General features: G+C 36.2%; 1 protein-coding gene across 1 annotated transcript; it reads right to left on the bottom strand.

Moving 5' to 3' along the window:
* Positions 1-4,301: 4,301 nt before the first annotated feature.
* LOC108995348 (BTB/POZ domain-containing protein At3g50780-like) lies at positions 4,302-10,832 on the bottom strand. The gene is made up of 3 exons (XM_018970905.2): positions 10,452-10,832; positions 9,122-10,020; positions 4,302-5,786 (listed from the first exon to the last, which is right to left on the bottom strand). The coding sequence occupies exons 2-3, from the start codon at positions 9,740-9,742 to the stop codon at positions 4,794-4,796; spliced, it is 1,614 nt and encodes a 537-aa protein (XP_018826450.1). The 5' UTR covers positions 9,743-10,020; positions 10,452-10,832; the 3' UTR covers positions 4,302-4,793.
* Positions 10,833-11,532: the final 700 nt, after the last annotated feature.

Genomic DNA, 11,532 nt, shown 5'->3' with positions numbered 1-11,532 from the left:
CGAGCCACAATCAAGCCAAATCTCTTGAATGAGATTTTCAACAAGAAATCAAGTTACCATTCCAACCTCTACAAATATACTGGGGGTCGATGGTGATTAATTAATTAGCTAGCATGCATGCAGTAATATATGAAAGCATTAAAGAAAAAGTTTAAAAAACAAGTAATTAGCCTAACTAGCTAGTGTTTTTTAGTCAAGTGCAAATGGAGAATCATAAAACTCAATGCCTTTGCGTGCTTTAAAAGGCGCAAGAATAACACAAGAGCCGCAAGCTAATGATCGGTAATAAAATTATGACAGCCATTGTGGATCTGACATATATATGTCTAAGATAATGCAATTTGCGGCGTAATTAATGACGACTGAGCTATATATAATATATAACAGTGAAGATTTCTCTCTTTTACAAGCTGCATGTTGGGTCACGACAATAAATTCTTATTAATTAGCTGAATTTAACTCCTGTATAAAACTCAATATATATATATATATATATGTTTGCATTTTAATCCACATAATTTTTAAACATGTCTGCTTGCTAATTATGATCTGATCATACAAAACTGAATTGTAGTACTCTCCAATAAAAAATAAAAAAAAAAGAATAAAAAAAGCTTCAATTCATGTTGAGAAGAAGTTCAAGGGATCGATCGAGGAGCTAGCCAGCAGTGGGGAAAACGATAAGAATCTTTGCTACCAACCATAACATGCTTGTTCTAATAACTGGGAGAGTGAACGGTACAACACAATGTTTTAAACTAGTACAAGGCCAATAGCATCAATATTCTTGTCTTTACTATTCATGTCACGCGCGCCACAGGTAGAGCTAGCAGTCAGTAGGTTAAATTTGTTAGGTTTCCTTTGTGACTCAAAGCCACGCACGAAGCTTCCTTAGAATCCCAAACAATTATCCGCAAAGCAACAAGTACTCTTTACCTAATAGGTTGCTTTTCCTTTGAGAAACTGCATAACTGACCGAAAACAACGTGTTCTTTCTCATATATATATATATATATATGTAGAATTTACAGAGTTGTTCTGCTGCAGCCATCAAAGTCGCTCGCTTCCTTTCAAGTATAATGATCTCATATAAGAAATCTTTGCAGGTATAGAGTACTAAAAATAAAAATAAAACGTTCAAGAATATGAATATAGTACTGAAGCTCTAGATCTGTGCTTCCCAATCTCTATATTTTAGGTATCAAGCAATGTCATTTTCAGTCGTATTCCGTTCGAATATCATGTGGTACTACTGCTCAAAGAAAAAATCTTAAAAAGTGAACGGATCCTTAATTACTAATTACTTAATATATAGTATTAAGGACGTTTATACTTAATTTGCTTTCTCTGCCTGTATGTATGTGTGTGTGTGTATATATACGTAGGATGATATCTCATGAAGGCCGGGTTTGTCGATCGTAGGCAACAATAAATACATAACATTGAATTAATTACGACGACCGTACCATTTTTCTAGGCTGCGGCCTCTATCTAGCCGTGTGCTGAATACCACATGCATGCGCGCATTTTGTGCCATTGCTTAGGTACCGAAAGAAAGAAAAAGAAGAGCTAGCACTGCATAAGTACTGAAATAAAAATAAAAATAAAAATAACCTTATAATATATCTTAGTCGTCTGATATATTGTATGTGAATGGTACTCGATGCAGTCATTAATTAGTTATCGGAGTTTTCGATAACCCTTTTGCATTGAATGTGGGTATAAATGTTGCTTTTTCTGGTGTGGGGGCCTTTAATTGTTATGTGATAGTAGTACTGTTCATTATCACCTCGTCCAAACGGATAGGCTCAAAGACCTACTCATTGCTACTCACAAAATCCTGGCTCCCCACATCGGAATGCTTTTTTTGTCTTGTTTGTTGGCTTAAACTGCCAACTTAAATGTGCAGAAACATGAGATCGACGACAATTCTAAATACATACTTATATATATATATATATGTGTATGTATCATGTATTTATGAGGTTCTTAAAATTTTGAATTGCAAGACAAGAACAGCATGGGGCCGGGGCCACCCACCCTTAATTAATTGCGATTATAGAGAGGTAGGTAGCTAGCCGGCCGTCGGATGAAAATACGATATATATACAACTGTCGTCTTGATCTTTATTGGGTCTTCAGGAAACCCAAAAGGACTCATGTCTAACCTCTCAGATACCTGTAGGGCCCTAAAACATTGAAAGCACATATTTTAGACATGGTCATGGGATTGGGACATATAAGGAGGATTTGGGCCTGCATGGGTCCATCTCTAGTCGGTATGGTTTTATGTCGCAAAATAAATGGGAAGGATTGGGTGCAGCAGATGTAGGACAGGGTCAAGCTGCATCATGTGTTAGTCCAACCCCACTTAGGTATATAGTTATTACTATGACTAGGGTTGGAAATTGGAACATATGTAGATAGTATGGTGAGGCAAGCACATGAGAATATATATAGCTAGGATTTCATCTCAGATACCTAAAATTCAAAGGTGCCATATATATATATATATATATATATATATATATTTATTTGAGGTTTAAGATCTTTGTATATATATATTATGTGCGTCGGTTTCTATTTATTTTTGTGGGCTATAGGAAATATTAACATTTTGGAAGGGTGGCAATGAGAGGGGCCGGAGCTTTTATTTTAATTTTAATTTTTTGGTGTAGGGGGGACCAGATATAGAGGATCTTTCTCAATTAAATTAAAGGGAAAAGGGGGATTAATTTTTGTGTAAATTTCAAAGGGAAGATTTTATTAACGTGTAGATCACAGGCAGCCCATGTTCTTGCTCCACCACATCTCTATGTCTATTATTTGATTTATAAGAGAAAAAAAAAATAATCTATTTTTCAACCTCAAATTATCCACTTTTATTGCAATGTGATACCTATCTATCAGTTTTGACATGTAATTTTAATCAGACGAAAAATAAGTCATATAATACAATTTGTAGAATTTGTATGACCAACTCTTAAACAACAGTAATATATAAGAGTGACAATATATGACACAACTCTTGAATCCAATATGAACACAACACAAAATAAACGGTTTTAGGAATGATATAAATAGATTTGACGGTTTGACCTGATAAGACACAATTAATAAACGAGTCAATCGTGGATCAACCCGCAATCAACCTGTATAACACGAATAAATTATATTTTTAAATTTTATAAATTTAGTCTTATATGTCTTTTTGTTTTTGTTGGGAATATGTGATATTAATATTAGTATTTGGCTATGTTATATCTCAAACTATTAAATCTTTTTTGTTAATATGTAATTTTTTTTTTTAGGAAAATACTACTTTTCTTCTATATTATTGGTTTGGATATTGAAAATAAAGTATTTTATCATCAATCCAGTTGCAATTGTGAATTATTTATATAGTTATCCTTGCATTATATATGAAATTATTATATTAATTGAGTTAAAAATATAAGGGTAAGCTTAACACATTTATATGAAATGGGTTAAAGCGGGTTGAAATAGGTCGTGTCCATATTAGCCCAACAAAAGTTAATAATTATTAAATGGGTTAAGCAGGTCGTATCGTGTCACCTGTTAACTAAACAGGTTGGATACAAGTTTTAGAGCCTGACTCGTTTAATTAAACTAGTTAGGTTTGAGTTGAACCATATGACATGGTCTACTACTCCTGACTCAACACAGTCCGCAAACATGAGTTTTCACTCCTAACAGTATATATGGCCGTCACCTTTTTGTATTTATTTGAAAGAAAAATGTATCAAAACTGCACAATAGTAGATTTGAAAGTAAGAATGGTGGTTAGCATTCATTAACGAAGAAAGGCATAAGCCTTTTAATGTCATCCACAAACCACATAATAATGCCTCTTGCTCGTGGTGGTGGTGGCGGCCGTGGAGATGAAGCTGAGGAGGGTAAGTCGAGAGGTGAGTTGATTACAAGAAGTTTAATTTTGTGTGATTTTACAACCTCGACATTAGTACTTGTAGTAGGTCGTGAGGGTTAAATAATCATGTTGAAGGCGAGCCTCCCAAAATAAGTTTTAAAATGTGCATGATGCCCTAATTTTTAATATTTTTTTTATGAACAAATTCATTGCATTATTAACTAAAAGAGAAATATAATAAGGCATTTTGAGAAATGATACCAAATGATTGGTCCAATCCCATAGTTGACGGGTTTAAGCGGATTTTGAAATCATATTTTCATTTGATAAAAAATTAATGAAATTCAATATAAATCTCGTATTTACTATTTTTGTTTTTAAGAACACTCTTACTAATATCATTTCTCTTTTATAATATGTAACTGCAGTCATCACATTTGCTCAGTTGTCATGTCATCATTGAAGACTCGGATAAACTTCACAAATAGATAATAATGTGAACATCTACGTACTCTAACACGAACAAGTATTGTGGGAAAAAAGGAAAGGCATCACTCTGTCTGGATACATTCAGAAAAAAAAATAAACTCACATGAAGCAAACTACTTTCAGTTACATTCCTTTCAATCCATAAACCCATTATCCACCAAATCAATCCACAGAGCATTAGTCAAAAGATTTTGCACGAAGCAGTATAAACCCAAGTCATGGCGCCAGTTTGATTCTCAAGAGATTTGCAACATCTGAAGTTCTGAACTTTATTTTTTCAAATTTTTTAGCTGCTAAATCTGCCCTTTCTAAACACTAAAGAGAGTTCCAATCATCACTCTTCGGTTCTCATAAACTCCTCAGTTGGTATTGACACAGGCTTTGAAATATAATCCCTCTGTAGTTGAGTTCGCTCTCACTCGTGCGGTTGTTTCTTCAGGGTTATTACTGGTGATGTCATTGAGCTATCTGACTGGAAATTATTACCTGGAGTTTCAACGTAAGGCCTGATGAATGTCCTCCGCCACCAGACCTCGAAGGCTCTCTGAAGATTTGGGCAGTTATCACCAGCCTTCAAAAAACTTCCTAACCAAGAAAGCAATATGCTCTGCTGCTCCTCTAGAGGCAGGGTGAGGATTGTCCTCCCAATTCCTTCCTCCACAACCTTTCTATCAAATGATCTGCACCCATGTTGTAACCAGCTGTAGTCATTAATCAATGGTTCTAACCAGGTTTGTAATAGCAATTGACGGGTGTCCTTTGATGGCAGGAGCTCGCCTCTTCCAATGCCAACAAATAGCCTTGCTGTAATGCAGCTAACATGATAACGAGACACAATGGGCAGCTTTGAATGTAGTGAAGCCAACTCTTGCTGGCCAGCCCACAATAGTGCAAATTCATCTGCCGCTTGCCTGTCAGCTAAAATCTCGACCAACCATGAAAGGTTATCAGCCTCTAGAGCTATTTGCTTCACTACAGGTTCTCTGTAGTCCATAGGTTTATCAGCAAACCCTGGTTCAGCAGCATGCCTAAACAAAGACAAAAGAGAACTCAAGCAGCTTTTGCATGAGCTATAAACGGTTTCATTGAAGATATCAGATGAACCTGCACAGCTTGGGAGACTGTTATTCTCCCTAAGAAGCTTCAGCACTACTGATTTCATTTCCCTTCGGCCTCGCTCCTCATTGCTTTTGAGAACGAGGTCAATTATTTGTGAAAGTGTGTCTTTAGGTTGTTTGGAGGCATCAGAAGAAACTCGCTTCAACACTGGGGTGACACCGATACCCTCACCCTGGAGTCGTAGGACAGAAGAAACCACCTTTTCTTCTTCTTCGCCAACCCAAGGGACAGCTTCCAAGTATTCTAAACATGACTGCATGCAAGAGTTGAAGCCAAGTAGTTCTGCAACCTGGAAAACAGCTCCATCAGATGAGGTTTTCATGTTATGTAGAGATACATGAAAGTGCTAAAGGCTGATGTAAAATCCAATGACTGGAAAGTATACAAGAAAAGAAATGCCACTACTCCAACTCATATCAATGCTCAAAAGGAAACAACACCGACTACAACTGAAGTAGCCAATCAGCTTACAATACATCTACTCGGAGATAAAAGAGCTCCAGACAGTGCAAGAAGCTCCATTATCCCTAGTAATAGCTACCAACTTCATTCACAAACAACAGTATCACCATTGGCAGATAAGAAACAAGGTACTCAAAAGCTTCAATGCGATACCATGCAAAAGAATGAAAATCCAGGCCAATATTGCCGGGGAAACTCATCAACAATCTGGATTGCAAATTGATTAAAAAAAGAACTGGCGAGAGATAACAACCAAGTGAAATTATGCCGTAGAGAGAAATAATAATTTAAACCATGTTCCCTGGTAATTAGTAATTTAGTATACAACACAACGCTTTCCTTAGCCAGTATAAAAAATCTTAATGGTACAAAACAAACATATTGATGCAAAATTGGATTTCTTCCATGATGAGATAGCTCATTCGTCTACACATTATGATGTATCTAAATGGTTGAAAGCAACACAAAAGAGTGAGCCTTCAGAACCGAATGCATTTAGAAGGAGAAGCATCAATGAGATGAGAGATTAATTACAGTAAGCAAGCAATATGCCTCATAGTTGTCAATATCACATCATATGCTACACATCTCGTGCAATATTATATGATTCACCCAGATTCGACCAACTCCTGGTGGTTTTAAATATGTCATCTGAAGCCCTATTAACTCCTTTTAGGGCAAAACTATTTTCTCGCCAAGAGTTGCTTTGAGTTACTGGAAGCTTAGAAGATTCCATCCGAATAATTATGGGGGGAATACAGGTAATTAAAAAGGATTATGAGAATAATTCCAATTACAACAAGTGCTTTGAACAAGATTACCTTGAAATTGGTTATGATTATAAATCACATAAAAACTCAAGGAAAGTCCAAATCATATATGGGCTTCTATTCCTAAATGATTACATAATATTACAATTACAGTCCCATGGACCATTATAAAAGCCAATAACTCCTCTCTCATAGGCAATATGAGATCTAATTCCCAATGGTCTCATCTGTTATAATCTTCCCTAATTAAAATTGCTGCCATCCTCATCAGGCCGTTCCAATATGGTATGGCTTAAGTCCCATATTCTGTTTGAGATTAGCTATGATATTTAACTTGAAAAACAAAAGAGCCCAAATCACATAAGGGTTTATACTTCCAAAGGACTAATCAAGGATATAATTGAAGCCCTGTGGAACATTATAAAATGCAAAAACATCTCCCTCTCAAATAATGTAGGATCTCATTTACCAACCCCTCATACTAAATCTGAGCTGTTACAATAGTAGTTTTAGCATTCATGATAGTTTAAACACCACCCCAAAACTTATCCAAAAAAATATGACCCCAAAAATGTGGATCAAGCAACCAAACATTTTTCATGTACTCAAGCTTCCACAGTAGATAAGTTTTTTGTATTTAAAGTAGTTACCATTCTTAATTGCTCGCAAGGGACCATTAATAGCAATCAAACATTTAATATATGCTAGAGAAAGGCTGAACGAAATTTACCGACACTGCACGATGACCAAGGCCCAATGGTGATCAGTTTTCAATCTACAGCTTTTTAGCCTTGATAGGCAGGTTTGCTCCTGACAAGGGTCGGCTTTTAGGGATCATTTTGATAATTCGAGTGGCAGAAGCCGAAACAGCTACTTTCAAAGTTATAGAAAGAAAAGCAACGATGGAGTGAGAAGTAGGAGTCAGAAAGATGATTATGAGAGAAAGAACTCCTATGTCATAAGTGAAAGAACTCATTTGTTTTCCTTTTAAAATTTGAATGGATTCATTCTTATCTGATACATACACGAAGAAGACTCGAAAGAAGTGTTTGATGGCTCAGAAGCAATGCTAGCTATCTGCTTAACGCAAGTAAATTAAATGTTGTTTTCGAGGAGATAGGTAGAAAGAAAAAAGTCTCCTAGCTAAAGGTAGCTTGTCTTGCTCAAGAAGTGAGAACAGTAAGAATAAGGTAACTAACGGGTACGTAATGAGTGGGAATCATCTATCCCCTCACAACCCACCCATATGCGAGATGCCCTCTCCTCTATTTGCCCATTGGACGTGCAGAGGAAAAGAAGGCCATAACAGATAAATCAAATGATGATGAAGAATCTGCCTTGCCCATAGTAATGAGATCGAGATACCCTTCAAGGACTCTTCATTTGTCAAGGACAGCTTCTAGCAGGATTGGGGTAAAGGTACCACCAATTGTATGCACAGCAGTGCGAATGGATATATTAATTTTTAATTTAGGTTGAAAAATTTTAGGTATGGCAGTGTGGTTGGGTTTTTTGATCGGTGATTTTGGTTAATTTGTTTGGGCCTTTCAAAGAAGAAGCCAAGTTCACTGCCATCAACGAGCCAAACCTAAACAGAACAACCTCCACTGGTTCAGCCTATGGGGTACTACATATAGGTATGGTGGCCGGATTCTGTCAACCAATTTGAATGGTTTAGCTGTCGGAATCCAGCCATCTATGCTAGAGCTCAAAAAAGCATAATTTGAGGTCAAAAACAGCTGTGCATGCATGAGTAAGCCATGGGGAAATTCTTTAATATAATAACGACTTCATTTTTAGTCCATAACAGGAGGGATTTGCTTTTCATTACAAGGCTAGCCATCCTTATATCCAGAAAGGCAGGAACTACAAAGGACATATATAAACCGCATTAGAATTACTTCAACAATGGAAACCCATCAATGAATCATCTGGATGAAATTATTTGAAGCAAAGAATTAAGATTTCAGTTTTTAGTTCAAATGACTTGAATAGAATATGAAAAGCACAAAATATATATATATATATATATATATAAACCTTATAAATATATAGATATGTATGATTCGGTATAAGCATTATTTTAAATCCATTGCATTCGGTTAGGTTTTTTACGCAGAGAAGTCAGAGCTTCTTCCAGGTGGAAGCCCATTCCTTGTCAACACGGTATAGTTTTGTTGGAGCAAACCCCTAGAAACTCAAATGTATTGTGGGTTATTAAAATTCAATGAAGCAATTTCTTTCTTGTTTAAATCCCTCTATTATTAATCCCCAATCCAAATGCAACCTAGTAATTGTTTTACATAGGCAAAACTTATATCAACAATATAATACATATAATCAGACAATGCAAGTAACATGGAGAGATCCATTGCATGGTCATGCAAATTACCTTAAGAATGCGGAGTACGCGAGAGACACTTTGCTTGATCAGTCGTTGCTTAATTTCTTTGCAATACATTAGTCCCACAGTTTCAACATATATCTCAACATCCTCACAATCCTCAATTTCAAGAGATGACGTACCAGACTGTGGTTGAGAAAGCTTGTCTGCAATATAACGGCTATTCTCCACTAGAACATTCTTATGAACACTCAATTTCACACAAAACCCCTGCTTTCCAAGTAAAATCACCTTCATATCACTGGTTCCAGGCTCACCAAACTCAATTGCCACCTTCCTTGGCAAATTTTCAATTTTGGGTCTTGGTGCTCTTTCAGCAGCCACAGGTGCACTCAGGCCGGGTGTATCAGGGACAAAGGTTCGCTGATCTGGTCTTGATGGGGTGAATGTTGGCTTTCTTTCAGTTACTGGGGTCTGTTTCTTGGTGACAGTGGTCTTGGGTGGTGGTGAGGAGGGTTTTGGTTTGTTTAGAGGGTTTTGAGCTTTGAGGGTCTTTTGAAACCCAACTGGAGAAGGACAACACCAAAAACCTTCCGGGGTCACTGCAATTGGGACATTTCTGATCTTCGTCTGGCCTTGTTCTACCCTTGTAAGTCTAATTTCAGCCATATTTAAGAAGAATTCGCAGCAATATTCACTCAAGATGGGGCATTTACAATGAAAAATACACTGAAGCCCGGTGGATTATTAGAGTCACTCGAACTTTATAGAAGTGAATAAAATCCCGAGAAATTAAGAACTGCTTCTTTGACAACAAAACTCTTCTTCTCCAAAACAGCCTTGGTACCTTGTAAACACACGGATACGAAAACTAGAAAGCTGTGTTTTTATGTTGACTCAAGGAACCCCGAGTTCATTTTTACTTCCTCCAGAAAAAGACCAAAGAACTGCTTTTTATAAGAACAACAATTAGGAAAAAAAAAAAAAAGAGTACGAAACAATGAGTAAAGATTTGGATGAAAACCACCCGCCTAAAACCCAAAAATAAAAATAAAAATAAAAATAAATCACAGTTTCTCTAAAACAGGAAAAATAAATTACAATTTACAGCTAGCTGAATAGCAGAAAGGTAAGGATACGCGTAAAGGAATAACAACGTCTTCAAAAATATAATCTTTGCAGAGACGAAATTTACTCTCAAAGCAAAGTACAAAAAAGCATCCACAAAAGCATTATCAAGAGGTAACTACAGATCCACTTCCGGTTAAAAAACCCCAAAAATTCAAAAAGTACCCTCAGAAATCAGAAACAAGAAAAAACAGGTCTTTCCTCCGCTCGACAATCCCAATACCCCAAAACAGCTCAAGAAAAAACTCACTAGGAAGCAGTAATCGGAGAGCTCACTGGAAACCCATCTCTTATCTCATTTTCTTTTTAAGCCCACAGGTGGCTAAAATGATTGAACGGGAGCCCCGGTGTCAAGCATCAAGGGAACCACCGAACAAAGACTTGCAGGGTGGGATAATAATTAGAGTGGTAGTGGCTCTTTAATTTGTAAAGTTCAAGAATTTACCGGAAGGATTCCCCTCCCCCCAAAAAGAGTGAAAGTTAAAGAGGCGATGGCTCATGGGGCTGGTGTTTCCTACTACTTTAGCAATTTGTCTACCTCTACTTTTGATGATTGTGTGATTGTGGGATTGTGGGTCTCAGAATTTGCATGCCACTGCCTCTGCAAATTACCGTGGCCCTCTCTCTCTCTCTCTCTGGGGGGTTCTTATAATAATACTATACCTATGTTGCTTTTCGTGGGCCGTCGCTGGATATTCTTTGAGTAAAAGAGACCATCGCTGTCATGGAGAGTGATGTGCTAAACATGCAATCATTTCAATCACTGAGACGCCCTCCCTGTCATGGCGTTGCTAATTAGTAATTGGCTATAGGGCAGGGATGATGGAGGATGGAAAAGCTTGAAGTTAATCCCAAATTAACTTATTTAAATTTTAAACTATTGACACAAAATTATTTAAAATATATCATATCAATAAATATAATTAAATATAATAATAAGATTTAGAAGAAAAACTCACATCATTCTTTTGACAATTCAACCATGTAAAGTTAAAAATCCTTTTAAAAATGCATCTATATTCAAAGTGGTAATAAATATGAGAAACAATATTCATCAATTATATTTTTTTGCGACCTAGGAAATGGATAACTTAAAAATATGATTCTTACCTATACAGTAAAGTAAATACGGCTTACATCTTATTAAGATTTTATTGAATATACATATTATTGAAAAATAAATGGATAAGTTATAACTTATATATTATGAAAACAAAAGAATGTTACATATCAGCTATTGTTCACTCCAACACTCTATACATATATTTTTTGAAAAATACTTTAATCACAAAAGGATTACACAAAATTAAACCCACAAACTGATGTGGTTT

Source organism: Juglans regia, chromosome 7, assembly GCF_001411555.2.
Source record: "Juglans regia cultivar Chandler chromosome 7, Walnut 2.0, whole genome shotgun sequence".
NCBI classification, from domain to species: domain Eukaryota; kingdom Viridiplantae; phylum Streptophyta; class Magnoliopsida; order Fagales; family Juglandaceae; genus Juglans; species Juglans regia.
The sequence above is the reverse complement of the archived record's forward strand: the minus strand, read 5'-3'. Positions and strand labels throughout refer to the sequence as shown.